This window comes from Pseudonaja textilis, chromosome 6 (assembly GCF_049901715.1).
Source record: "Pseudonaja textilis isolate UNSWEBS1 chromosome 6, rPseTex1.2, whole genome shotgun sequence".
NCBI classification, from domain to species: domain Eukaryota; kingdom Metazoa; phylum Chordata; class Lepidosauria; order Squamata; family Elapidae; genus Pseudonaja; species Pseudonaja textilis.
This window is the reverse complement of record NC_141995.1, coordinates 6,399,815-6,427,168: the sequence shown is the minus strand read 5'-3', so window position 1 is coordinate 6,427,168 and position 27,354 is coordinate 6,399,815. Positions and strand designations below refer to the sequence as shown.

The 27,354-nt window shown below is 56.6% G+C and overlaps 2 protein-coding genes across 4 annotated transcripts; one reads left to right on the top strand and one right to left on the bottom strand.

The window, feature by feature from the left end:
- Nucleotides 1-186: 186 nt before the first annotated feature.
- TTC31 (tetratricopeptide repeat domain 31) lies at nt 187-17,216 on the bottom strand. Of its 3 annotated transcripts, none has more exons than XM_087935746.1 (15): nt 17,001-17,216; nt 15,532-15,782; nt 15,059-15,142; nt 14,911-14,973; nt 14,499-14,641; nt 14,057-14,195; nt 12,299-12,350; nt 9,871-9,961; nt 4,403-4,544; nt 4,192-4,296; nt 3,253-3,322; nt 2,985-3,078; nt 1,741-1,815; nt 1,468-1,570; nt 187-902 (listed from the first exon to the last, which is right to left on the bottom strand). In XM_087935746.1, exons 1-15 carry the CDS (start codon nt 17,053-17,055, stop codon nt 792-794), a joined length of 1,578 nt encoding a protein of 525 aa, XP_087791872.1. In that variant the 5' UTR covers nt 17,056-17,216; the 3' UTR covers nt 187-791. The 3 variants fall into 3 exon arrangements, with proteins under 3 accessions (XP_087791872.1, XP_087791871.1, XP_087791873.1); XM_087935745.1 differs by having other exon boundaries at nt 2,985-3,085; nt 3,254-3,322; XM_087935747.1 differs by lacking the exon at nt 17,001-17,216 and adding an exon at nt 16,069-16,108 and having other exon boundaries at nt 2,985-3,085; nt 3,254-3,322.
- Nucleotides 17,217-17,735: 519 nt separating this feature from the next.
- On the top strand, nt 17,736-25,251 carry CCDC142 (coiled-coil domain containing 142). Its single transcript, XM_026717147.2, has 11 exons — nt 17,736-17,764; nt 18,507-18,781; nt 19,161-20,459; nt 21,230-21,316; nt 21,446-21,604; nt 21,707-21,864; nt 22,147-22,287; nt 22,826-22,940; nt 23,226-23,403; nt 23,478-23,686; nt 23,953-25,251. The coding sequence occupies exons 1-11, from the start codon at nt 17,736-17,738 to the stop codon at nt 24,213-24,215; spliced, it is 2,913 nt and encodes a 970-aa protein (XP_026572932.2). The 3' UTR covers nt 24,216-25,251.
- Nucleotides 25,252-27,354: the final 2,103 nt, after the last annotated feature.

Sequence of the window (27,354 nt, the reverse complement as noted above, 5' to 3'; positions counted from 1 at the left end):
CTGTATCTGGGAAGGGCAGGATGGGCACTGTCACCAGAGGACCGGGTGTGTCTCACAGTGGCTGAAGGGCGTCCACAAGGGAGGGCCCAGATTCTGACCAAGCCTGGGGCCGGCCGGCCTCAGCCTTTGGTGGGAGGACCAGCAGCCCCGAAGGGGAGGGAGGAAGCCACGCAGGACACGGACAAGTCTTTTCATAGGTTTATTGTGAACGGTATAAAAATAAGGCAACCGACATCAGTTCCTGAGCAGGCTGAGGAGACGGGGCGGGCCGGCCGGTGGGCCGGGCGGAGGGCCCCCCTCAATGAAGGCCCGAGGAAAGTCCCCTTGGGGGCGCACGTGAGGAAGGAGCCCCGGAGCACAAGAATTTGCGGGGCTGGAGGAGCAGAGGCCTCCCCAACAAGGGAGAGACATGGCTCGAGGTGGGCGGGGGAGGGGAGCCACTGTCTCCCCCTTTGGGTCCCCAGATCCGTCTCTGCTCCCACTCAGAGGGTGGAGGGGTGGAGTTGAACCCCCTTCAACCTCTCCGCGGACTGCCCCACCCCCAGAGCAGAACCCCGTCCTGGCCTGGACCCTCCGCTCTGGCCTGGCAGCTCCTGACTACGGGAGAGGGCCAAATTAGCCCCGAAAGCAGACCGGGCCGGGCCGGGCTTCAGAGAAAGCAAAGCGGGGTGGCCATGCGGCCCGGTCCCCCCTGGGGATGCCTTCAAGAACCTCCCCTTTCTCCACAGCTCCCAGGCCCCCCGCCTGGGCCCCCAAGATGGTCCGTGCAAGCCTTGACGTCCGCCCAGTCTTCACACACAGGAGGAGAAGCCATAGCGGGGGGCTGCCTTGGAGGGGGGCGCAGTGGCATGCGCAGGGTGCTTCAGCTGCAGAACGAGCTTGCAACCTTCCACTTCCGCCCCCTGGGAGAAAGGCAAGAGGAAGCTCTGGTGAAGGGAGGCGCCCAGAAGGCAGGACCGGGCGGCCGCTTGGAATGCAGCACTTACGAGTCGCCTCCCTTCTCTGTCCCTTTCCTACTACCCCCCGATTGCTTGCCACGCCTGCTCCGGAGCCCCATCCCCGCGTGCTTCCATAAAACCGGGGAAGAGCCGCCCTCCTCCCCGCTGTGGTGCACATCCTCCGACTGCATCTTCCGCTGCCTGAACCAGCTTGTCAAGCCGGCCCTGAACAGGCCGGCAGCCACCAAGAGAAGTTGCCGGCTTTGGGACGCTCCCCTTCCCTTCCCTCCCCTCCCCACCCCACCCCGCACCGCAGTTCCCATCAAGCTGCCCTGACATCAATGAGCCCCCCCACACTTTGGCTCTTGGCCTTCTCATCACCTGGGAGCCGAAAGGCAGAGGGCCACAGCTGGTTCCGCGGCAGGCAGGCCCTCCAACCCGCTGCCGGAGGCCCAGGGGAACCTGGGTGTGGATAGGTCCTCAATGCCCACCTCTCTACCTCAGGGCCGAGGGAGGGAGGGAGTCTCACCTGCAGGGCCACGTAAGCAGCTTCGGCGGCCTCCTTGTGGCTGTAGTTGACGAAGGCACAGGACTTGTGAGGGAGGCACCGGATGGAGTCAATGGGTCCAAACCTGCCCCAGACACGAAAGTTGGGTGTCAAAGTTGGTCTGCCCTAGAGGCCCCCTTACTTCCATGGGGTGACTACTGGTCACCAGAAGGGAGGGGGGGGATAAGGAGGGAAGGATCCACAAGCCCCCCCCCCAGATACATTTACCCCGCCCCCAAGAGCAGACCAACTTACGGCTGAAAATAGCGAAGCAGGACATGCTGGGTGATCCTGGGCGCCAGGTTCCCCACCCAGACAGCAAACCAGTCCCTGCAAGGGAACATGTGGGTTACATGCCTCAGGAACAGGAGGCCCCACCCGAGCCTCCACCGACCACTAGGCCGCTCTACCTTCACCCAGTTCCAACGGGACTCCTGCCTCAAAGGTCTGAGGGAATGCATCGGACCAGCCCACCTGCTCCTGGGCAGCGGCCATCGCGAGGGCAGAGCCGCGGCAACTGAGCCAATCCCTCACCCCTCCCGAGGAAAGCAGCGTTGGGAGGGGGCTCCCTTTTCTCCTCCCCCAACCCCGCAACCCGTCCTTGGCAGTTTGGGAGCGGCAGCTGGCAGGCTCTGGGTTGGCGGACCAGCTGCAGCGCTCTCTGGATTTGACAGTGGCGATCCACCCCTCTGCTGCGGAGCTGGGCCTGGGACGATCCAGCCTTGCCTGCCCCGGGGCCTTTCTGGGTCTTTGTGCTGCAGCTCTGGGACCGCAAGGTTGCCTCAGTGCTAGGAATCTGCCCCCCCACCCAACCCCCCCCGGGGCAGGAAGGCCAGTTCCGCAGCTGCTGAGTTTATGGAAAGAAGGGGCGTAGACCCAGCCGTGAATAAGGTCCCCTGAGCAGCGGAAATGGCCCAGAGAGAGAGAGAGAGAGAGAGAGAGAGAGAGAGAGAGAGAGACCGGCCTGGTGAGGCCTAGAGAAGAGTCTACACAAAGAGCCAGAAGGAGGCAGGGAGCTGTTGAGAAGGAACAGCGGAATGGACACAGATTCTTCCTGGAGGGAAATCGACCGTTCATTGTGCTTGGATCCTGGCCGAACGTTGCTGTTTTTAGATCAGGGGGGTCCCCAAACTTGGCAACTGGTGGACTTCAACTCCCAGAATTCCTCAGCCAGCACGACAGCCGTGTGTTGTGGCCCTAAAGCGGAGGTCTCCAAACTCGGCAACTTTTAAGACGTGCAGACTTCAACTCCCAGAATTCTCCAGCTAGCAGAGCAGAGCAGAGCATAACCATAGCAGGCTGGAGAATTCTGGGAGTTGAAGTCCACACCTCTTAAAGTTGCTGAGTTTGGAGACCTCTGTTTTAAGAGTCAGTCTGTGCCCACTCCCCCAAACGGACCCTGACCCTGCTGGGGCTGCCTCGGCTCACGTGCAAGGAAGAAACCCCAAATCTTCCGGTTAGATGCTTCCTCCCGCTTTCCAGGGCTTCCTGCTCCTCACCTGCCTGGGGCCTTTGCAAGTGGAAGTGCCAGCTGGGTGGTGGCAGTGGCCTGGGCACGGCTGTCTGGGTACCGCTGCCCGCCTGCCTGCTTTCCTTGACCGGCAGGGAGAAAAAAAGAGCGACAGGTAAGGAGGGCCGGCGATGGCATGGTCTCTGTACACCTGCCAGGCAGCCACTGTCCACCTGTGCCCATCATTGGGTGTTAGAACTGACCAGGCACTGACCTCCTGAGCTCCAACCCCCCGCCCCCCCACCAAAAATACTTACCAGGCAGAGGCAGCTGTGTTTCCACAGGCAGCGTGTCCCAGTTACGGCGGAAGCAGTCCAGCCGGCTCTCCTGCCAAAGAAAGGGGACCGGCTGAGTCTCGGCCAGTAGTGCAGCAGTCCTGGCCGGCTCTTTCACACAAGGCGCCATTCTCTCCCCGGATAAAACCAACAACCGCCACAAGCGAAAGATGTTATCCGTGGGATTGGGGAGTGTGTGTGTGTGCTATACCTCAGTGTCTGGAGAAGCCAGCTGTGCTCCTGATGCCACCACAATAGGATGTGATGGCCTGCACGTCAGGTGAAGCTGGCCATTCATGCATCATACGTTGCACTGCTCAGCATGCTGGGTTGATAGCAGTATTGTTAAGCCCAGCAGGGCTTGTTTGCTCGGGGCAGAGACTCACAAACTGTGGCTTGAAGGCAGTCCAAGGTGGCTTATTGGCCGAGCCAGGGAAACGATCCCACTGACACCTCTGAGAGATCTCGGGTGGGGGGGGTGTTCTCTGCTGCCCAGGGAAACGATCCCACTGACCCCTCTGAGAGATCTCTGGGGCGGGGGGTTTCTCCACTGCCCACGTTAGGAAGGCAGGAGAGAAAACCAGGCGCCGGAGCCACCAGCTAAGGGGCCCAGGAGGTCTCCCCAGAGGATGCAGGGGAGGGTCCCTTACACAGGGAGGCTCCCCCCAAGGGGTGCAGAGGGCATCCGTTAAGGGGAACAGAAAGGGCCCGCTCGGAGAGGCTGGCTTGCCCCCTCAAGGCCTCCTCCCGGCCAACCGGCCGTTTACCTCCACCGAAGCCAAGCACACAGGTTTGTCTCACGGGCCAAACGCCCGCCTGGCTTGGGCCAAACCGTCCAGGCAAGCCTGCCGGGGGGAACGACCCGGCTTGACCTCGAGAGCCCAGCTAAGAAAGGAAGCCCCCTTGCCCCTCCTCGCTCACCAGGGAATGCTGGATCTGGCACTTCTGGAGCTGGATGGCGGCATCGCCGCGGAAGCCATCGAAGGGCAGGAGTTGCTGGAAGGTCCTTGCCGCCTCTGCGTATTGCTGGGGATTTGGGGGGGTGGGGGTGGAACAGACAGGAGAGAGTCGCCCGGGGTCCCACAGGGCCCTCCCCGCCCCGCCCCCTGTCCCTCTAGCCCCTCTGGATTACCTTGAGGCCTAGGAGTGCCTTGCCCTGGCGAAAGAGGCCTCTGGGCCAGCCCGGCTGCAGGCTCAGGGCCTGTTGCGCGTCCCGCAGGGCTGCCGCGTGGCTCTGCAGCTTCTCGTAGCAGAAGGAGCGGTTCCCAAAGAACCTGGGGGCAGGAGGGGGGGCAGAGGTCAGGCAGGCGCTCTTCCTCCCAGGGAGCCCTGTCTGTGGCCACTTACCCGCAGCCGGTATCGCCAGCGGAAAAATTTGCATCACACACACACGCACACACACACACACAGAGGCGGCGTGGAACTTTCCAAAGCCCACTCCAGGCAGAACTTGCTCCTCCCCCAGGCAGCCCTGAGGCTCAAGGCCGGGAGCAGAATCCAGCCCAAAACGATCCGGTCCCTTCCTCTCCCTCTTACGATCAGCTCAGGGCTACCTTCCAAACGCTCGGCGCAGGCCCCAAAGCCCCCGAGGCCCAGGGCCTGGGGAAGGGGAGCCCAGCGTTCGCTCTCCCCGCAAGGACCCAGGTGTGAAGGCTCGGAAGACCACCTGGCTGTGCGATGGGACCCTCTGGGGCCCCTCTCTCTCCCTCCGTCCTGCCTCCAGCGCAAGGTTCTTGTGGAAAGAAAGGAGGAATGGCAGTGCCGGGGCACGGATTCCTTTGGGGAAGGAAGGAGGGCCCAAGAGCAGCCTCTCAAGCTTTGCCCCCTGGTTGACCCCGGGGTGCTCAGGACAGGGTCCAATCCAGCCGTCGTGCGGATTCGGCTCAGCTTCTCTGCCTCCACAGCTGCCTTCTGCGCTGGAGGGAACATCCACGCCCTTGGCCACTGACCCTTGGCCACCCAGGACGGGGATGGGGCAAGTTGACAGCACAAAATGAAGCGAGGGATGGCAGGGCGCTCGAGTGGCGGTCGCTAAGCCCTCCCCTCACATCCGACCCTAGCAAGCAAAGCATTCCCCACATTGTCGGAAAAGGGCCAGCCCGTTTCTCTTGGAGCAAGCAGCTCGCTTCCCAAGGAGAGCAAACGGCTGCAAGCTGCCTCTCAAAAGCCCACCCACCCCCGTGCCTCTGAACATCTCCCCGCCAGCAAAAAGCCAGGCCGGTGACTGACATGCTCCATTTGAAGGACCAACAGGGATGGAACCGTGACATGGAAGAGAATCCGCAGCTGGCTCCTCCAGGCGCCCGCTGGGGCTATGCAGTCCCTTGCAACCTTCCTGACAACATTGCTCCAGGATTGCCCCCCTGCCCACCCCTCTGAGTTTCTGCCACCCCCAGCCTGTCCCGTCCGTGAGAGATCCAGCTGCCTTGTTTTCAGCTGTCCTCTCTGTTGGTTGCCTTCAACCTCTGGGACCCTTCCCTGTTGATCTCTGGGGGGAGCAGCCATGTGATGTCAGGTGTCTCTGCCACTTCAGAATCCAGCTTGCTCGCCCGGTGGTTCTGTGTGGCCTGCAAACCTTGATCTCAGCAGAACTGGAGATGAATACCCTTCACCCATTAGCACTTACCTCTTCTTCATAGGGAAAGGTTCCCCTTGCACATACGTGCTAGTTGTATCCGGCTCTAGGGGGCGCTGCTCATCTCCGTTACAAAGCCGAAGAAGAGCCAGCGCTGTCCAACGACGTCTCCGTGGTCAGGTGGCCGGCAGGACTAAACGCCTTCCAAAGGACACAGAATGCTGTTTCCTTCCCACCAAAGGGGTCCCTATTTTTCTACTTGCATTTTTTTTTTTTAACGTGCTCTCGAACTGCTAGGTTGGCAGAAGCTGGGAGAAGGAACGGGAGAGCTCACTCCAGGATGCACCGCCGAACTTTCTGATCGACAAGCTCAGCGTCTTAGCCACTGAGCCACCGCGTCCCTTTTCATACTGGGATATAAACTGATCCTTTTCCAATCCCTTGCCCGCTGCATAATTGCTCCCAAATCGCAACAGCGTTTTAAATCTTGCTCTGCAAGATTTGAAACCTCTGGCCTATAATTCAACAACTCTGACCAGCTCTGCTATTGGCGATATTCTCCGGGCCATTTAACTCCCCTTTCAAGAATGTCAGAGCCTAGTTTAGACCAGGGGTCACCAACCTTTTGGATCTCAAGGACCACCAAACTCATTCTTTTAAATCCCGCGGACCACTAATATGAATTTTGACTGATGGTGGCTTGCTGATGTTTTCCCAGGGTCTCTGCAGAAAGCAGGAGAGACCCTGAGAAAATTCCCCCCCAAAGTCTGCAGGAAAATTCCCTGCCCCATTTTCCTACCAATCGATCGTTCTTTATTTGGGATCGCAGGATACCGTCTCCAGCTCTGTTCTCAGGGAGACAGAGGGAGACAGAGAGAGACTTTTGGCTTCATGAAAGGAAAACAGCAGAAGCCTTTCTTTCTCTCCCCCAAACTCCTCCAGGAATGAGTCTTTGTGAGACTTGTCGTGCTGGCGCAGCCTCTTGGAGCAGGGTTCCCAAGACTCATTTCTGGCGGAGTTTGGGGGAGAGAAAGAAAGACTTTTGCTGCTTTCCTTGCGTGCAGCCAAAAGCAGAAGAAGAAACAGAAAGAAGCAGCCCGGTGGCCAGGCGAGGCACGTGGGGTGAGTGGCGCAAGTTCCCCCCCTCTGCCCTTTCCCCCCTCCCCTTACATATTGTGTGCAATGCAAGCGACACAAATCTTGTGTTCCCACGGGCCATGCGGGCGGCGCAGCCTTGTGTTCTCACACAATCTGGATTAATTGCTTGGGAGGGTGCTTTGGGGGTGACATTTCTCTGTGGACCACCAAAATTTTTCTTACGGACCACCAGTGGTCCCCAGCCCACTGGTTGGCGACCACTGGTTTAGACATCCTATCTTCCTAGATTCCCTAGATTTGGGGAAGAGGCTTTGTTGTATCATTTTTCACAATCTGAGCTGCAGCCAGAACCAGGTCTTGTTTTTGCTGGCTCCTTCTCCATCTTTGCTAGTCGACTCACTTTCTGGTGTCATCTTTAGGCCGCCGGAAGGTGATGTTGACTATGAGCATTGCATTTCCTTGGATGGATTTTCTTCTCCCCATTTTTTTTGCCAAAGGCTGAAATTGCTTTTATTCCAGGCATGATTTTATGTCCTAACTTAAGCATTTCCCTCTGTTAGATGTCACAAAGAGTTCCAAATCACCGTAGAACCGTTCGGCCTCCACTTCCTCTGCACTGAAGATGGAAACACCGGAGTAGCCTGGACTCAAAACGCCGTGGTGGATTAAGGCTCACTGGTGCCCTAAACACTGACAAATCTTGGCGCCCGCCTTCTTTGTAAGCACTGTACAAACAAAGCCATCTTCCCAACTTGCACCAAGACAAATTCCTCGTGTGTCCAATCACACTTGGCCAATAAAGAAGAACTTTCTGGTGCCCCCTTTGGGCCTGGTGCCCTAAGCACATTGTTTAGTCTGCTTAATGATTCATACACCACTGTGAGTCAAAGATTTTGAGGGTTGTGTTCGAGTACTAAGTTTTAACTAACTAACTGACTGACTCTCTTTATGCGGAGGGACTCATTCCTGATTGTTTCAGTTTGCTGGCTCTCCAAGGGACAAGGCTGACTCTTGACCTCTCTGCTCAAGCAGGCGACGTTTCTCCGGGCCAAGGATACGCAGGCAGAAGCAACGTCTCTCCACGGCAGCTGGGCGCCCTCCTGGAGATCATCCGGACACCCCGAGAGGCCCCAGGGCTGGCCCCGCTTGCTCTCAACTTTCCTAAGCCTTCTACTCATCTTTCCAGGGTAACGCCCTGCATTTCTTAACAGATCCACCATTTTATAAATCTCCAACAAAATGTGTGTGTGTGTGTAGCGAAGCCAGGCACATACCAATGCACCTTAATCAAGCAACAAGAAGCTTCTTGCACAAGACATTCCATAGTTTGCCAAACAGCCAAAACTCTACCCTCAAGGCGGGCTGGCCACACCGGGCATCCTGGTCCCCGGCAGCCAGCTTCTTAGCGGGCTTAGTCCCCCCTTAGGCAACCCCCTCCCATCAGGTCCTACGGTTCAGGGGAGATCAGACAGGTCCTTGGGGTCCCCTCGGGGGTGTGGCGCCCCTTCTCTTGCTCCCATCCCCGGGACACCAAGCGGGAGCGGGGACCAGCCTGCCAGCGCCCCCTCCCAGCCAGAGTCCTTCCTTCCCACCTTTTCGGAGGGAGAGGTGCGTGGAAGCAGGAAGCAAAGCCGATACCCTCCTCCCTGCAGCCGGCACTCCAAGCCCTGAGTGCCGAAGGAACGGGCTGGTGGGCTCAGAAAGGCTTCCCAAGACAGGGGGCTCCTCCCTGATTATTTTCCATCCATTGCTTCTTGTCTTGCCTTCTGAGGCTTTGGAGGATAGCTTGACCCTCTCTTCATTGGAGCAGCCCCTCGGATATTGGAACATGGCTGTCATGTCACCCCTAATCCTTCTCTTCTCTAGACTGGCCGTACGCAATTCCTGCAACCGTTCTTCCTCAGTTTTTGTCTCCAAGCCCGAAGTCACTTCTTCAATGCCACTGTAACTTCAAACAGTGACTAAAGGAACTGTTGTAAGTCAAGGACTACCTGCATTTGTACTCATTTGGCATTGTCTGGTTGTCTGCAATCCTATGGAGCAGGGGGTCTCCAACCTTGGCAGCTTCAAGGCCCATGGAGTTCAACTCCCAGAGTGCCTCAGGCAGCGAAGGTCTGAATTGATTTGTGTTGAGGAGGAGGCATACTTTGACACGGGTGGCTCGGTGGCTAAGACGCTGAGCTTTTGTCGATCGGAAAGGTCGGCAGTTCGAATCCCTAGCGCTGCCACGTCATGGAGGGAGCTCCCGTTCCTTGTCCCAGATTCTGCCAACCTGGCAGTTCGAAAGCATGTAAAAAAAAATGCAAGTAGAAAAATAGGGACCCCTTTGGTCGGAACAGCGTTCCGTGCGCCTTTGGCGTTTAGTCATGCCAGCCACATGACCACAGACAGAGACATCTTCGGACAGTGCTGGCTCTTCGGCTTTGGAACGGGGATGAGCACCACCCCCTAGAGCCGGAAACTACTAGCACGTAGGTGTGAGGGGAACCTTTACCTTTACCTGGACTTCGGTCAGGAAGACTTGGCTGCCACCATCCTCCTCATCCTGGCCATTCACAGGCATTTCATCTCACTTGGACACAGTAGGGAAGCCCTTAGAATGGCTTGTGGGAAACAGGATGAAGGCCTAGGCAACAGTCTACAGACTGTAACAGGAGTTACTTGATCCACAAACTGTTTTACACACGTTCCCTCCCCCTTGTGCGAGATGCCCCCGGAAGCCAAAGCTTCTTCCTGCCCATGAGCACCGTTCCTTCTCGAGACCAAATTTAGGCTGAACAACTGCCTGTACTGGGGGAGCTGAGAGGGTGTGTATGTGTGTGCGTGTGTCAACCGAATACGCTCGAATTCAAGTCCAGACGCACCGATGCCATCCAGACTTCTGGGGTGGGGGTGGGGGCAAGGCCCCCCCAACAACCCGACCTCACCTGTATTCCTGGGGGTTCAGCTTAATAGCTTCGGTAAAGAGGAGCACGGCCTGATGGAAGAGCCCCTGCTTGGCGGTTTCATTTCCACAATCTGGAGGAGAAAAGGATGATTTCAAACGAGGAAAAATTGTGATCGCAGAGGTGGAATTAACCTTCGGACTGTCTAGGAATCAGAGGCCTCCAAACTTGGCAAGTTTAAAACTTGTGGACTTCAACTCCCAGGATTCTCCAGCCAGCATAACCCTCTTTTTCTCTGTTCTTGTCCCTTCATGTATGAATCTTTCCAAGCTCCATGAAGGAAATTGAGGCTAAATCCATTTCGTTGCATATATATGTACAATGACAATCAAGATTATTATTAATTCCCAGAGAGAAAGTTTTCCTGGGCGCCCATCCACACCCCAAATGGATTATTCTGGAATCTCTCTTAGAAAGGGGCAGTCAACTGCTACTGCTGCAATTATATTCTAATTATTTGGGAGGTAATCTACAGTCAGATTCACCGTCTAAGACTGGTGGGAACTTTGTAATTCAAGTCCCAACCAAGGACCTAAACTACCCTCTAAGAATATGGGCAATCGGAAGCAGGATGGGTTACTCTTTGTAAAATATTAGTCCTGTAAAATTTCGATAATTTCACTATTTCCAAAGAGCGAGGAAATCCTTTAATGATGACCCCAAGGGATCCAGTCAAGATGAGCAGAACAACAAATTCCTTTTTGTTATCGTTTTCACGATTACTGAAAGTAATACTAAGTTAAGTATTTTTACGCCTTATTGTAAGCTGCTTCAAAATTGCCAAGTTTGGGGACCCCGGGTCTAGGTGAAAGCTAGGCAGTTCCCCAAATGTCTCCAGGGGTTCTTGGGATGCTCTGCCCCAAATCCTTAAAGACAGGAAATGCAGAGTAACTCTGTCGTAGTGGACGCACCAATTGGACTTTTTTAAAAGAAAAAAAAAGAAAAACAGGCCTCCGCAAGAAATGAACGACCTATCCAGGTTGTCCCACTTGGAATAACTACCCTGCCCATGACTGATCTTCCCCCGCCCCCAACAATCTGTTATATGCAACTTATCAAACTTTCCTGCCTGGCCCTCACCCAACCTAGACCAAGGCTCTGTACTCTGCAAGCAAAAAGAGCCCCCACCCAGGACCTCCGTGGAGGGACCTGCGGCCCTGTTAGCCTGTGCCCTTCCAACGCACAGCCCTCCCGTTGGAAGGGGCTGGGAAGCCCTCCCCCCTACCTCAAAATCAAACCCAGCCCAGGAGTCGGGAATCAGACCAAGTAACTCCCTAGCTGCCCTTGAAGAGGGGCCATTATCGCCCCCAGCCACCTGGTCTCAATCTCTCCCGTGGTACTTAAGGTTCGAGCCCCACCTCCACCGCCGATCAGCCTCCCTGAACAAGTTCATGTTTCTATGAGTCTTTTTTTTATAGCTGGTGCCAAGAACTGACCGCAGTAGCTGACCGAGGCGGACTCAACTCGAGGCAGGAGCTTTTCTGGGATTGTAGAAACTGTCGTTTTGCAGAGGTGGCCTAAGCCTCCATGGGCCTCTTTGCAGCTGCTCCCCATGGCTGGCTCATATTCCCTCTGATATCTAATCCTATTCTAAAACAGTTTTCACCGCTATCGTTATCGAGCAGGGTCCTCTATTCTGCAAGCATGTGTTTGGTTTTTGTTCTTTCGGTGGAGGGTTGGTTTAAATTTCATTTTTTTAAAAAAAAAATTCACCTCATCTTCCTACTCCAAAGGTCTTCAAACTTGGCAAGTTTAAGACTGGTGGACTTCCATTCCCAGAATTCCTGACTGGAGGAGGAATTCTGGGAGTTGAAGTCCGCAAGTCTTAAAGCTAGTCTGCTGTTCTAGTCCAACCCCGTGCTCCAGCAGGAGATGCTTACAGAATCATAGAACAGCAGAGTTCGAAGGGACCTTGGAGGCTATCCAATCCAACCCCCTGCTCCAGCAGGAGACCTTCTATCATTTGGATTATTTTGGTGCCTCTAACAGAGAGGAAAATTGGCAGAATAGAACAGCACAAGGGTCTTTAAACTTCTTTAAGACTTGCGGACTTCAACTCCCAGAATTCCTGAGCTAACGTGGCTGGAGGAGGAATTCTGGGAGTTGAACCCCACAAGTCTTAAAGCTGTCAGGTTTGAAGAGCCATGCCCTACCCCATCTAAGTAATTTTAAACTTCATTCTGTCTTCTGGGGGATTCTATCCCTCAATTTTACGCCGCCTGAAAACACGATAAGCACAACCTATTGCTTCGTTCTATTTAGTAAGGGGCCCCGAATTAAAGTTTGCAGCACCACACTTTTTCCAATAGGGCGAGGCACTGCCAAATCCAGGAAACGGCCCGCTTGGGCAGGCCTGGAAAGGCCACAGCAGCTCAGCTTTGGTGGGAAGAAGGCGCTTCCAGCCGCTCACCTGCCAGCACCAGGCTCTGCTGCACTGGAGTCAAGTGGAGCTCTGAAGGCTTCTGAAAATGGAAGGAGGGAGAAAAGGAGACGCCTGACATCGCCATCCAGCCTGCCCCATGGCTAAGGCGAGAGGTTGCAAGCTTCCCCGGCTACTATTTTTATGTTATTTTTGTGGGCTTTATTCCGTTTTGTGAGTCATGCAGAGTCATGTGTATGCATTGGCAGCAACCTTTGAAATCAGGCCTTTCTCCAGTTCTGCTGAACAGAACTGGGGAAAATAACCACGCACACCCCATTGGGCAGTGACTCAAATTCACGGCTGAGGGTTTCGTTCCCAGAATTTCCATGGGAGGCGCCCTCAAAGAAAAGGAAGACTTGAGTATTTTCACGCCGGATGGGTAGCTGAGTAGTCCAGGCACATCTGGAGGCCATCAGATAAGGAGGCTGGTTTCCAGAAGACGGGAAATAATCCGCCGAATGCCGGGTTTTGAAATTCATTTTTATCTCGCCTCTAATGCTTTACTCAGGGCAGGCAACCTACCAAATCCTCCTGCTATTTTCTCTGTAACAACCACCCTGTGAGGTGGGTTCATCTGAGAAAAACGGGATTGGCCCAAAGTTACCCAGCTGACTTTGGCTAAGGTGGAACACTCCCGATTTCTAGCCTGATGCCTCCGCCCGCATCCCTTCTGTCCCTAATGGGGAATCAAGGCGTAAACGAGGAGCTTATGAACCAGCCCTAGTGGGATAGGGAGGTACACCCACCCACCATAAACTCTGCCAACCAGCTGTAGACCTGAGTGGGAAGTGAGGGCTGGCCACGAAGGATCTAAAGGACTGCATTCTTTTCAGCTGGCCTTTCCCTGATGCAGACATGGGTTCAGGGGTGGGATTCTACCGGTTCGGGCGTGCCGGATGTTAAATTTACATCTGGTTCACTGACCTGATAGTTGAACCGACCGACTGGCTGGCCCCACCCACCCCGCCCCTCTGGAGGGCCTCCGGACCCCGGGGGAGGCTGCTTTCGCCCTCCCAGAGGCCCGAGGGAAGCCTCCGGACCCCGGGAAAGGCGAAAAAACAGCCCTCCCCGGAAGTTCCGGTAGGCCACGCCCACCCAGCACCCGGGCAGCGGTGGGATTTTTGAATCCCACCCCTGCATGGGTTTCCTTTCAAATCCTGGAAGCTGATAAAAGGGAGACACTCCGGCTTTGTGGCCAAGTGAAACCATCGGCTTGCTTTGCAAGGACAGCGCAAAAGGCGATATCTGTGGAAGAGGCTTCAGGGATCTCACAGCGCGGAACAACATAGAGAAAAGAGCAAGTCAAATGCTTCTGGAACCGGAGAAGCATCGGTCTTAGGAAACCTAAGAGACACTTTTTAGATACTTAGCTTTGGTCAAAGAGTGGCCGGCCGATCAACACACACGTGGCATGGGGAAATTAGAAGCCTTCCCCCTGCCCCCCCTTCTCTGTTCTACAGCTCAGGGCATATGAGTAAACTGGTGAGCGAATGGCGACATCTTACAGCGACTAAAGAGAGTCACGTCCTAAAAGCAAGAGCGCCGGCTACACCACCACATGGGATCACAGAAAAATGGGCATTGACGGCTGCCAGTCAGAGACGCTCCCTTTAAATCAGCGTGTGGCAGACAGGAAGGGAAGAGGGTCCCTGCCCTGCTTGGAGAGGGTGCCAGGCTGGCTCCCTTCGGAAAAGCCGGACGGGCCTGGAGAGCGCTTTGGCCCACCATCGGAACACGAGTCCTCACCTCTGCCTTTGGCTTCGTCTCTGCCTTCTGAGTCTCCCTGGGTTTTTTCCCTTTCTTTCTCCTTCCTTGGGAGCAGAGACCGGGCGTGTACCTTGCGGCGAGCTTTGGAGACAAAAGTGCTGGAGAAATCCAGGTCATCCTGTGGGCAAGAGGCGGAAAGCAGCAAGCTCAGAGACAGTTCTCTGGAAGGAAAACCAGCACTGCCACCCCCTTACGGGATACCCAAAGCTGCGACTAGCATGGCCAAAGCCATCTCGCTTGCAGTGCTAATGGCTTGGTGTTGGCTGGCTGGTGGAAAATAAGCGTTTCCTCCTGCTGCACTCTAAGGTAGGGATCAAACAAAGACGACACACGGGACCGGATACCTTCAACGCGCCCCCCACCCCGCAAATCAGTCGAAATCTCAGCCTCCTTGTGGACTGCTTTTCTCCTGTCCACTCACCGGCCCAGCCTCACCTCTGCCGCCTCTACCTCCTCCATACTGCTGCCGGGGCTCCTGTCTGGGGAGGCCTCATTAAAACTCCCCTCCGAGTCAGGGAGACCGTCACTCAAAGTTCCCTCATCTTGTCCGGCTGAAAATTTATTCTAGGGAGAGCAAAATAAAACCTTGAAGGATCTAGAAATTAATCTGCCACCTGGACAAATTTGCACGGTCGGAAACCAGCACAATCTGCTCGGATCTCTTGTCCGAGCAAAGCGATTGGCTGGAGTGCCCTTACCACAAGGCTGGCACGGAGGGTGATTTCCCAATCGGGGCTACTCTCTTCTGATTAGGGTTGAGCTCCCACCCCACCCACTGCAGGCAGGAGTGCCCACTGGGCACAGCTGCCAGCGCAGCCAGGGGATTCACTCACTGTCTCACTCTTGGCCTTTAGCTCCAAGTTCCGCTTCTCCTGCCTCTTCCGGTCCTTCTGTCTCTGAGGATAAGCAGACAGCATCAGGTTCCCCAGCCACTCAGCTCCCCCCTTCCAAGAGGCAAACAAGCCGCACTGGCACGGCTACCTTCTTCTTCATCCTTTTCTTCTCAGCCTTCTTCTTGAGGCGTTCCTCCTCAGCGACCAGCAATTTTGCATTCCGCTCAGCCTCCTGGAAGAGAACAGGGACCAGCCTCCTCACTCAACCTGACCTCCTGGCACACTACTGACTCCCAGGAGCAGCCAAACAAGGAACCGACGGGAAGGACCCCGTGGGCCAAGGGCTACACCTGGCCATTGACTGGCACCAAGGATAACCTGCCAGTAAGTAAGCACCACCACCGTAGAAACAGATTTCACGAAAGAAAAACCACAACAATGAATGGGATTCTTCCTTAAGAAGGCCACGATGTTTCACGTTTTAAAAATGTTTGATTCAACAGCAGTTTCTGGAACCCTCTGGGAAGTGGCCTTGCTTCGATCAATAGCTATCAGGGAATGTGGTAATTCCGACCCGGGAGCTTTACAAAGGGGACGCAACTCAAATAAGCACTGACTCACCTCAGCTGTAAGTTGTGGTTTCTGGGGCAATGCCGAGCCCAAAAGAGCAAGGTCCAAATTGCTGCTCTGGGGAGGGAGAGGGAAGGAAGGTGGGGAAAGAAAGGCCCTCTGAAAACCAGAGAATGTGGTGTAAGGACCATTCTGAACTTCGTCGTTGTCGCTGTCTTCTTCTGCTTCCTCAATGATGTCTTCCAAGATCTCATACCTGGCATAGTTAATCATCCTACGCCAGTAGAGCTCTTCATTCAAATCTGAAAGGGGACCACAAGAGGCTAGAGTAAGCAAGACGGTAGTTTATCTGACTGAAATCTTGAGGCCATCCTCAGCCATCCAGTGTTGCACAAAAAATGTGCATCTGACCTTGGACAGGGAAGGCAAGGTCCAAGCATTAGAGACTCCCCCGCCCTCCCAGAAAGTGGAAAGGCTGAGAAAGAAGATCGGTCAAAATAATCCTGCCTCTTTTGTTTTGTTTAGCGGACTATGGGAGACAGAAACTTGGGCAAGATTCTCGGCCGTGCTTGAAGGGCAGACACCAACCTGGAAAGTCTGTATGAACATTCATAAAGCCTTATTCATAAAGTTGAATGAAACAGCATAGTCCAGGGGTTTCCAAACTTGGCCACTTTAAGACTTGTGGACTTCCAACTCTCAGAACTGAAGCTGAAGTCTCTGGGAGTTGGAAGTCCCACAAGTCTTAAAGTTGCTAAGTTGGGAACTCTTTGTCTAGGATTATGATTACTTCTTTATTTTTATCCTGCCTTTATTATTATTTTTAAATAAATAACTTGAGGCAGAGGACATATTTAATACTCCTTTCTTCTCCTATTTGCACAACAACCTTGTGAGATGAGAAGTTTGGGGACCCCTGGTATAGTTTCTCGGCACCAAGAAACCCCTTTATTACTTTGGGTTGTTGAAACAAGCCAAGCAATTCCCAAAACTGGGCACTGAAACACTCTTCTGGGCTCACCTGTGAATGAGATCCCCCTGAAGGCATTTTCTGCTTTCATTTTCTGCACCTGGGTTACCTCCCCGCCCCCTCCAGGATTATCCCAGTTATTCTTTGGCTTGTTCCCTCCCCTTCTCCGGTTCTAAAAGGTCCGGGAGCCCCCCAGGGCCACATTCACAGCCTGCTGCCAGTCGACCTTATGCAGCAGGGAGGGTTCAAAGCGAACCGATTTCTATTCCACCTTGGCTTTCCGACCGAGCCCGAGGCTGCCGACCCGCCGCCTCTTCCCCCACCCCCGCGTCCGAGTCCGCCCCAAAGACGACGCCCGGGGCTCTCCGTGGCTTCCCTGCTCCCGGCGAGCGTCTCTCGCCTGTCTCGGACGGGCCAGCCCCGCAAGCCCCCCGCCCCGCTTGCCTCCAGCGAACGTCTCCCCCCACCCCGCCCCGCCCGCCGCTCACAGGGGCAAGCCTGGCCCCGCCACGACCGCTCCCACTGCCGGACATAGACGGCTCTCCTTCACCTTCCTCCTCCTCCTCCTCCTCTCCTTCTTCTTCCCCGACCGCCAGCCGCTCCATGATCCCGCCGAGGTGGGCGGCGCCGCTGCGGCGCCTCCCGAGGGTCCCTCTGGCGGAGATAAACGGCGCGGGCCGCGACGGCCTTCCCTCCGGAAGCGGAATGAGCGGCCTCCTTCCGGCAGGCAGCAACAGGCCACCATCTTGGGTGGGCGGGGGCCGACCGCGTGGGCGGGGCCAACTGCGTGAGAGGCGGGGCTTTCAACCATTCTCGGGATTCCTCTGACCAAACCTGGCCACTTTTAAGACATGTGGACTTCAACTCCCAGAATTCCCCAGCCAGCACTGGCTGGGGAATTCTGGGAGTTGAAGTCCACATGTCTCAAAGTGCCAAAGTTTGGAGACTACTGAGCCGAAGGGCGGATCGGGGCCTTTCCTAATTGAAAGGCTCTGCCTAGCAAACTGGATCAGGGGCTTGCGAGGGAGAGCTTCCCTGACCCATTCGGCCGCCAGCAGGAAAACCAGGGGAACGAGCGGGTGGAATGAGCCCCTGGTGTCTGCCCGAGGGGCTTCCACTGCAAGGAGCAAGGGTGTTTTTCCCCCCAATGCGTTCTGCAGTTGGCACCACATTCGGGGTGGGGGGGGGGGTTGCACCAGGCATGAGATGCTGCTGCTCTTGCAGCGGTGGGGAAGGGAATGGGGGCACAAGGGGAGTGGATGGAGGGGAGATGGGAGGAAGCGGCATGCTTGGGAACATGAGCGGCTTAAACATGTAAGACAAGAGTCTTCAAACTTGGCAGTTTTAAGACTTGTGGACTTCAACTCCCAGAATTCCTCCTCCAGTCATGTTAGCTCGGGAATTCTGGGAGTTGAAGTCCACAAGTCTTAAAACTGCCAAGTTTGAAGACCCTTGATCTATCATCTATACCTGTCTGTCTGTCTATTGTCCATCCATCCATCTGTCTGTGTCAGTCTGTCTGTCTATCATAAGGGTCTTCAAACTTGACAGCTTTAAGACTTGTGGACTTCAGCTCCCATAATTCCTGAGCTAACATGACCGGAGGAATTATGGGAGTTGAAGTCAACAAGTTTTAAAGCTGTCAAGTTTGAAGACCCCTGATGTAAGATGAGCAAGGTGGCTGCAGGTTCTTCGGACTACATGGGGGCAGGAGGGAGCTTCTGCTGCTTTTAACGGGGGCTCCCTGGTTCTGCACCCTGGCTGGACGCCCCGCAACTCCAGTTTGAAACTTTCTCTCGGGGCACGAAAGGCAACAATAAAATCTACAGAGGTCTCAAAACTTGGCCGCTTTAAGACTGGTGGACTTCCACTCCCAGAATTCCTGAGCTAACATGACAGGGGGAGGAATTCTGGGAGTGGAAGTCCACCAGTCTTAAAGCGGCCAAGTTTGGGGAACCCCCTGCTCTAAAACGCAGAAGCTACGAAACCTCCCGGAAAACCAGCCAAGCAGCACCCGGGCCGCCAGGCGGGGGTTCGTTCATCCGTGCTGACCCAGGCCACCCTCCGGCCCCCACATAGGGTGGAGGGGGAGCCTCCCGCTGGCCGCGCCCGGCTCGGCTCGCCTTGGCCCGGCTCTCCGCCACGTGACTGCCGGCCGCCCCGCCCCTGGAGCCGAGCCCCACCCCACCCCCGGCAACGGCGCTCCCGGCTCCTCCGGCCGAAGGGGCATCTCCCAGCCCCTCGGGGCCTCCCCAGCGCCTCCCATCTCTCCCCGGAGCCCCCGCGGAAGAGGACGCCGGACTATGGAGCATTGGCGGGACCCCGAGCCTGGTAGGTAGGCCGAGGTGGGGAAGCGGCGGGGGCTGCGCGCCGGTCTCCGCTGGCTCCGACGCCGCCGGTCAGAAACCTCCGGCTGGAAGCGCGGCGGGGACCCTTCCGCCTTCTGGAAGAGCCCCGGCGCGGGTTGCCTTGGCCGCCTTCGGGGTGGGGGGTCTCTGCTGCCCCGGGGCTCCCGTTGTTTTCTCCTTTGGCTCCCCCGCCGGGAAGACTGCTTGTCCGGGAGGCCTTCCCTGCAGACCCCCGGCCAGAGCATCAACAGTCGGGGAGAGGCGGGTCGGAGGGTGCGGGGTCTTGAAAGCAGCTGCTTTGTGGTGGGGAGGGGGTGGGAAACCCCAGGAGGGGCTGTAAGCACCCCTTGTTCTCTCCACAGGGTCGGGTTTGTGGGCAGAGATCGCCGGACCTTTCCCGGGGGCTGAAGTGCCTTTCCCCGCCCATGTGCACCCAAGCCAGCATCCCCTGCCTCTGGCTCAGCCTGGCAGCCCAGCTCAGGAGGAGGAGGAGGAGGTGCCCGGTGGCCTGCCCTGCCTTGCCCAAGCGGACAACGCCTACCTGGGGATGAGCTCCAGGCTCCGCACACCAGGCCTCCAAGACCCGGCCAGGGGTACTTTCTTCTACTGGGCCAGGTGGGGCAATGTGGCCCGTCAGCGCAAGACAGTGGAGGGCCTCCTGCAGCAACAACATTGCTTGTGCCTGGCTCGCCACTACTGCCGGCGCCTGAAGGCGGCTTCGGACTTTGTGCGCCGCTTGATGGAAGCCGAGCGACGTTTTGTGGCGCCTGCTGGCAGGCAGAGCTCTGACGGGGCCTGGCTGCTGCGGGGACTCTGCCAGGAGCTGCGGGTGCACACCTCTCATTGGGGCTGCCTGCAGTGCCACCTGCGCAAGGACCCCTGGCTGAGGCCCCTGCTGCTTCGGCAGCCTGAGGCGGTGCAGCGCATGAAGCGGTCCCTCGGGCTGCTGGCTCTGCAGGCGCTCTGCCTGCTGGAGAGATGCTTAGAGGCTGTTCTGCAGCACTGGGCCTGTGGGCCACTCCCTCTGCTCTCAGAGGCCTTCCGGGGCCTGGAGAGCTATAACCAGGGGCTGAGTGAGTGGGGCCTGCAGGGAGCCAAGCCGGGGCCTGGAGCTCCAGGGCAACAGGGGGTACAGGCTTTCTCTGTGGAGAGGGTGCTGGCCGTCTTGGCTGCCGAAAGAGGACGCCTGGCTGGTGACAGGCTGGCTCTGCTGCTGCCTTGGCAGCAGGCAGGGACCAGCGACCCGAGGCCCACAGCCGCTGACGCTTCCGGGGCGGGCGAGGATCTCCCTGCACACCTGCAGGCCTTGTGCCGAGAGGAAGAGGAGGCGGTCATGGAGCTGCTGCCAGGATTGCTTGCGTCCACTGGTGGCCTGAAGCATCGCCTCCTGCACCGGCCCAAGCAGGACCAACCCCAGGGGACCCCCGGTGCAGCCCAGGGCCTGGCCCCTACCCCACTGCCCAGCTGGAAGTCTTCTGATCGGCTGGATGCCTCCTTCGCCGAAGCAGCTGCAATGCTCTGCACTGAATACCGACCCCTCTTCTGGAAAGTGGCGTCGACCTCCTGGGTGCGCCAGCTGGAGCTCCAAGCGAACCAGGCTGAGTGTCAGAGGGGAGCCGGGGCTGCCCTGGGCCAGCGGGTGACCAACAGTCTGGTGGAGGGTAGGTCAGGCACGGGGGGGGTGGGGGGAGGGCAGGGAAGAGTGCCGGGTGCTGGCCGGGTCGGCGGGATGGTGGTGGTCAGATGTAGGCAGCTCCGGAGGTTTCTGCAGGACCTTGAAATGCCTCCTTGGGCCCTGGCTCTGCCCTCTGAGGTCTGACCTGGCCAGGTGAAGGTTGGACCTTCAAGAATTCGGACCGCGTAAGAAATATAGCGTGGGCAGCAGGGTTCCCATTTTCTGGAGGGATTTTTTTTCTTGCCAGTGGACTTATTTTGTGGGATTTTTTTTTCTCTCTTGAGGGGATTTTGGCCTTGCTCGGTACGTGACACTCAAAACCAGTGGTGGGATTCAGATTTTTCTACTACCGGTTCTGTGGGCGTGGCTTGGTGGGCGTGGCAGGGGAAGGATACTGCAAAATCCCCCTTCCCTTCCCTCCCCACCCCACCCCACTCACCTGCTTTCCAGCCCCATTCTCCTGTTGCAGGGCTACCAAAAAAGACCCAGCCAGTCAGCTGGGACTCAATGGGAGGCGGAGAAGAGATGGGGTTGGCGGGGACAGTCAGCGGTGGCATTGGCCGGTTCTCTGAACTATTCAAAATTTCCTCTACCGGTTCTCCAGCACTGGTCAGAACTGGCTGAATCCCACCTCTGGTCCCAACCTTGCCTGCTCTCAGACTTTCCACCTGCCCCATGAAGTGGCTTCTGTCGTCTTTTGAGCCGAGGCTTTGCCTCCTGCGAGACTGAAACCCCCGGGAATGTCTCTTTCTCTAGCTTGCCTGCCTGCAGAGGCTGCGGAGGAACTGAAGGACGTGGCCCTTCGCCTGCTCAGGCGTGATGCCCTGTGGCAATGGGACCCAGGTAGGGTCCTCGTCAGGAGGGGGGGCTGTGGGCCCTCTGGGCTTGGGATGGCTCAATTCCCACCCTGTTTGGGAGCCACCCGGGTGACTGAGGCAGGGAGACCTGCATCCTGACCCCCTCTCGGCCCAGGGTTCTGCCATGCTCTGGGTACCAGCCTTGTGGACAGGTGCTTGCCCAAGCCCACGACTGTGGCCTGCAGCCAGACAGGGAAAGTTTTGCAGAGCCTCTTCCTGCTCCTGGCCTTCTGCATGAGATGCCTGGAGAGGCAGCCTTTCCATGGTGGCCCAGGTAGGCCTTTCAGCTTGTTCCTGGCCTTGCTGCTGAGGGGAGGCAAGCGGGGTGAGTGGGTGGGTGGGCTCTTTGCCAGCTGAGCTGGTTCTTCTTTCCCAGGGCAGCGCCTGGTCCTTGCCAGCCTCCACCTGTGCCTGCTTTCCCTCGCGGTGGCTACCTGCCATGCCTCTTCCTACTGGACCATGAGCAAAGCCTACCAGTACTTGGCCTCCTGGTCCCTCAGCCAATTCCTTCTTGTGGCCCAAGGGGATTTGCAGGCAAGCACCTTGAACCCGAGCCCTCCTGGCCTGGAGCTGACACAAGCAGTCAGCCTCCGTCTCCCTTGGTTTGTATCGTATCCAACGGAGCCTGGAAAGAAGGCCTTCCAGAACTCATCGTCTCAAAGGCAGGGGTTGTTGTTGGGCCTTGCCATGCAAGGGTCCCTGAAGAAGTGGAGCGGGGGTTCTGGGGGTTGAGACGAGAAGGCTGCCTGGGCGCCCCAAAGGAAGCTCCTTGTTGTCACCTGCAAGGACAGAAGCCTTTTTTTTTTTTCCTTGCAGCTGCTGAAAACGGAAGCCAGGAAGATGTTGGTGCTGGTGAGCAGGGCCTTCTTGGAGGACAGGTGGAAGCAGAGCCCTTTGGCCTTTCATCGGGAGCGGGAACTGAGCCTGCGAGTCCATTCGGCAACTACCAGCATCCAAGTAAGCCTTGGGCCTGGCAGAGCCGGGGCGAGGAGCCCGTGGCCCAGGAAGGCTGTCGAACAAGGCTACTAGGGCTATTGAGGAGTCCAACAAGGTCAGGAGATGCCGCCATAGGCTTCCCCACCCTGTTGTGCAAGAACCCTGGTCCTAGGACGCCCTAGCAGGCCCACAAGGATGCTTGAAAGTCAGCTCGGGTCTCCATTGCTTGAACGAGTCTCCGCTATTTTGGCGGAGTCAGAAACTCCACGTTGCTCCCGTCCAACCTCTCCTCTTCTTCAGGGCAGCAGAGGGGCAGTCTGCCTAGCAGGGTCTGCTTCACATAGTTATTTGTGGGCGAAGGGCCTCCGGAGATGCCCTTAATCCGATGGCATCTTCGGCTCCTCTGGTTGGCCAGAATGAGAGTGCCCTCCCGTCCCCGGTAACCAGCGTCGTCAACCTTGTAATTCACGGCACAGCAACCGTGATCCGTGTGTAATCTAGGGGCGGGGCGGATTAGGGGCATGAGAGGCTGCACATGGCACCTTTTTCTCACCCACAGCTTTTTGCCAATGACGTGCTGGAGTTGTTTTGTCTGGACTGCAGACGCGTGTCAGCCGAGGTCTTTGGACAGGCCATGCCGCTTGGCAAATACTGGCGCCTTGCCCTGCAGGCAGGTACGCGGGAAGGGGGGTGGAGGTGGCAGAGGGCCAGGCCCCCTCCTTGCAAGGACAGGCACTGGCGGTTCACTCAGGCTGGCCAAGCCTGTTCCTCTGAGCTGGCAGGAGGGTGTGAACCTCCTGGCATGTGCGCTTCTCCTTCAAACAGTGGTGGGGGGAGGACGGGGGTTGCAGACCACCCCAAGAGGCTGTGGGGGAGGGGGAGGCAGGGTACTGAAGAGGGGCAGCAGCCCTTGCCCACCTCTGACTGTCGCTCTGTCCTCCCCTGCCCCGCCCTTGCAGAACCACCCTCCGCTGGCAGCAAGTATGCCCAGGCTGCGGCCCAAGCCATCCTAGCGCCGGTCCTGCAAGGTGTCCGGTGGCTTTCCCAGGATTCCCAGGCTCTGGTCCTCAGCCGGGTCACAACGGCCTTCCTGGAAGTCTGGATGGAGCACATCCTGGCCCAGAAGATCAAGTTCAGGTGAGTTGGCCCCTGCCAGAGGGGCCTCAGGCTGGGCCGGCCAGTCGGGCCCTTTGCCGACTGACCCCTTTCAGCCTCCAGGGAGCCCTGCAGCTGAAGCGGGACTTCGACCTGGTGCGGGAAACCCTGCAGTCGGAGGAGTACGAGCTGCCCGCCGAGGTGAAGCAGCTGGTTTCCTCTCTCCGGGCCTTCCAGCAAACGGACAACGCCGTTGCTTGCCTCCTCCAGCAGCCCAGCAAGGGCACCTTGTCCTCCTGCAGCTGGGACGCCCTGCAAAAGTGCTGTGAGTGATGCCAGGGGTGGGAGAGAGGCAGAGCTGTGGGGGTGGGCCCCTCCTTCTCATCCGCATGGCCCTGTGGAAGGGGGCGCTCGCTTGGCTAGAGTGGAGTGGTCGAAGGCTGGGATTTGGAACCTCCCTTGTGTGGGACCAGGCGTCCCGGTGCAAGGACTCCTTAAGTGCCCACCACTCCATGCCTGCCAGGGTTGGTGCCCTTTGTCCTGCTGCCTCTGAGCTGAGTCCTCCCCGCCACCTCTTCCTCTGCTCTCCAGGCTCACGTGATGGGATGCGGTCCTGGCATGGCAGCCCAGGCAGTCTGAGCAACCTGGAACACCTGGAAGGGCTGCCCGTCCGTGCTCGAGCTGGGCCAGAGAGCTGGGCGGCTGACTTGCTGAGCCGTGCCCCGGGAGGTGGCACAAGCTCCGAGACCTACCTGAGCCTGGCCCAGCAGGAGTGGCTGGCGCTGCGGCTGCACGGGGCCCGCCGCTGGAGGATGCCCGCCCTCTCCTGCATGGACCACCCCTCGGAGGCTTGATCCCACTGGGCCTCCAGACCCTGATCTCGGCCTGCCCTCCCTCCTTCTGAGCTGCTGGGCCTTCCGGCCACCCTAGTAGTGGGGGCTGGGGGCTGGGGCGGGTGGGAAGGAGCCCAATCCCACAAAGGCCTTCCTTGGCTTGGCAACATTCTGCAACAGCCCCCCCTGCCCCCCAGCAATGGGCAACCCCGATTTGGTATAGGAGCCACAGGAAGCAGCCTCTTGCTCTGACTTGGAGCCATTCCTCGTCCTGGCTGAGCCTTATTCAGGACAAGGGAGGCTCGGCTGGGCCGTGGTGCACAGTGGGGTCAACTGGTCTGGTTCTCAAGCAGAGCAGGAAGTCAGGTAAGGGGCTGTTCCTGCAGGACCCCCCTTTTCCCCCCCATCCTCTTGGTTCTGTTACCCACTCCCCTTTAGGGGGCACCTGGGACTGGGGTGCTAGTAAGTGCAATTGGGGCATTTCTTGGGGTGTTTGGGAGGTGGGGGAAGAGGAGGCCTGCACAGGTGAATCAAAGCCCTGGCCACCTCCATCGCCTGCCCAGCCTGCTTTGAAAGAGACAGGCAGATGCTACGTCCTTGGTCCCTGTTTTGGCTTCTGTGAGGCCAGGCTCTCTCTCCTCAGGCAGGGACCTGAAGGTGCGCCATTTGTCCTCAACCCTCAACATCCTTTCCTCGCTTTGGCCCCTCGGCGTCTGACTATCCAACCTCTTGAGGCCTTAACAAAAGCTGTTGCCACTCGGACATCAGAAAGCCCTGGGTGGCTGCTGGTCTTTTTGAAGTTTTTGGCCGCAGTTTGTCTCTACGCTCTCGCTGGGTTGCTGGAGGAGGCAGGCGCCAGCCCAGGCAGGTGTCCCGATCCTCGGGAGCGGGGTGGGGGACTTAGGGAAGCCCCTTCCTGCCCCGAAGGCTCCAGGGGCTGGTTGTCAGGGACACATTTTTGGAGGCCTTGGCCAGGCAGAAGCGGATTGCTGATTTCTACATTCATCTCGTGTGAAAGACGAAAGGCTAAAAGAAATAAAGGCCATTATATACCTCACAGCTTCCCAAGGTGGTTTGTTCTATAGTATCTCTCTCCCCGGGGAAATCTGGTGGGGGTTTATTTTCCCGGCTGATTTTGTTATATGAAGTCAGCCTGTGGGATTCGTTCAGAGGTTGGAATTCAGCCGGTTCTGGCGGACTGGTAGCGGAAATTTTGACTGGTTCAGAGAAGCAGCAAATACCACCTCTGGGTGGCCCCGCCACGCCCCTTCCAGGAGTCCCCGTTTTGGCTCCTAGGTAAGTGTAGGGAGGCTTACTAGGCCCAAAATGGGGCATGCGGGGGTAGGGTGCGGCACAGCCCCTCTGCGGCCTGTGTCTGCTCCCAGGAGGCTGCAGGGAGGCTTACTAGGCCCAAAGTGGGGCACGGGTGTGTGTGGCATGGACCCCCGTGGCCTATTTTTGCTCCCAGGGGGGTGCAGTGTCTGTCACACCCCTGGCCATGCCCATCCAGCCAATTATTAGGGCAGAGAACCGGTTAAATTATTTGAATCCTAGATTCATTGTTTGTTTGGAAATAAGCAATCAGCAGCCAAAACTTCCAAGAGAAGACAATGGTAATTTTGTTCTTCATTTTGCAAAGCGGGTGGACCATGCACACACATCAATACATTTGCCTTATATTCCCTAGCCCAAATTTACCTCCCACGTCCTCTTAGTGATGCCACAACACTCTATCCAAAGTGTCTAAAATGAATACATTATTTCAACTCCTGATTACTTCTCTAATTCCATCTTCCCCTCCCTTTACTTATAAATTTCCTTTTATGGTCCTAGTTCCTAGCGGGTTGTCTCTAGAGTAACTATCATATCAGTAAATTCTTGTTATGACTGGCTTCTGGCACAGCAAAGGCCTCTAATCTTAGCTCCTACACACAATTCTCGAGATTCAGCCTAGCTCATGAGATTAGGAAGATATACAATGTATTTTGTTCACAGCCCAACATGACCTCTTACAGTTCTGTAACAATACAACTCCTGTTTCTCACAAGCCTATGGTTAGTTTATGGTTTGGTGCAACGTGCAGACACAGAACATGGGTTAAATGTATGCGCTGCAATTGCAGCCCTATTCAATCTGAGTCTGAACCTAGTAAATTTCCTGAATATTATTGATAGAAGTTGATCCAGCAAGACTGAACGTGGCAAGGCTACCTGTTGTAGTTTGCCAGCAGCCTGTGCAGACGGCAGTGGAATCGGACAGTGGGGAAGAACAGGGACCAGTCCGGGAGTCTGGGGAGGACTCAGATGAGGGTCCTGCATCCGATACAGAGATGGAGCCAGGACCATCTGGGAGTTATGTGGCGACACCAGAGCTTTTAGAATCTGGCAGCAGTGAGGCCGAGGAACAAGGGGAGCTTGTTCCCAGTGTGCATGTGCACAGAGCTGCTAGAACGGGTGACTCGGGAGTAAGGCTAGGAGGTGATTGCCCCTCCCATAAGGTATAAAAGACAGGAAAAGGTGAAAAAACCTTTGCAGGAAGCAACCTCATTCACTCTGATTGGTTTGGACTCTGAAAGCTCCATGGTGAATTTGTTCTCTGGTTTTGGAAAGACTAATTGGGACTTTAGCAGTTGGCAGCACTTCAAGTAAGGTATTGTTAACCCTTCAATGCACCTTGTATCATATAAATATGTGATACGTATATGCAAATATGTTTAATTTTATCAACCATTTACCTGTTTATTCCTGTGAATAGTTGTCTTGGCGCCCCCAGTAAATTCTGGTTTGCCTGCGGCCCATAATAGAATAGCAGAGTTGGAAGAGACCTAAGAGGTCTTCTAGTCCAACCCTCTGCTTAGGCAGGAAACCCTATACAGCTTCAGACAAATGGTTATCCAATATATTTTTTTAAAAAATTCCAGTGTTGGAGCATTCACCATTAATGCCATTAAGGGAGGGCGAGGGAGCGAAGCCCGTGAAGAAACCGGAGATGGTGGCCGGACGAAGCGGCCCCGCTTTCCTGACCCTCCCGTGGAGAAAAGCTGCCGTGGGGAGGTTGGGGGTCTCGAGCGCTGCCCACCAGGCTTCCCCCATGGCTGGCTGCGGGGAATTGCGGGGGTTCGAGTCCTTCAAAAGCCCTTGGCCTTCTGCCTGAAGAACCG

What these genes read in the sequence shown, in the direction of transcription:
- TTC31 (XM_087935745.1), bottom strand. Translation starts at nt 17,055, where the DNA reads ATGGAGCGGCTGGCGGTCGGGGAAGAAGAAGGAGAGGAGGAGGAGGAG. An exon ending in AGGCACTCCTAGGCCTCAAG is followed by an intron (nt 4,297 to 4,402) that starts GTAATCCAGAGG and finishes CCAAATCCCCAG; the next exon opens with CAATACGCAGAGGCGGCAAG. An exon ending in CTGCTTCGCTATTTTCAGCC is followed by an intron (nt 1,571 to 1,740) that starts GTAAGTTGGTCT and finishes TGTCTGGGGCAG; the next exon opens with GTTTGGACCCATTGACTCCA.
- CCDC142 (XM_026717147.2), top strand. Translation starts at nt 17,736, where the DNA reads ATGCTTGGGAACATGAGCGGCTTAAACAT. An exon ending in CCTGTGGCAATGGGACCCAG is followed by an intron (nt 21,317 to 21,445) that starts GTAGGGTCCTCG and finishes CTCTCGGCCCAG; the next exon opens with GGTTCTGCCATGCTCTGGGT. An exon ending in TGGCCCAAGGGGATTTGCAG is followed by an intron (nt 21,865 to 22,146) that starts GCAAGCACCTTG and finishes TTTTCCTTGCAG; the next exon opens with CTGCTGAAAACGGAAGCCAG.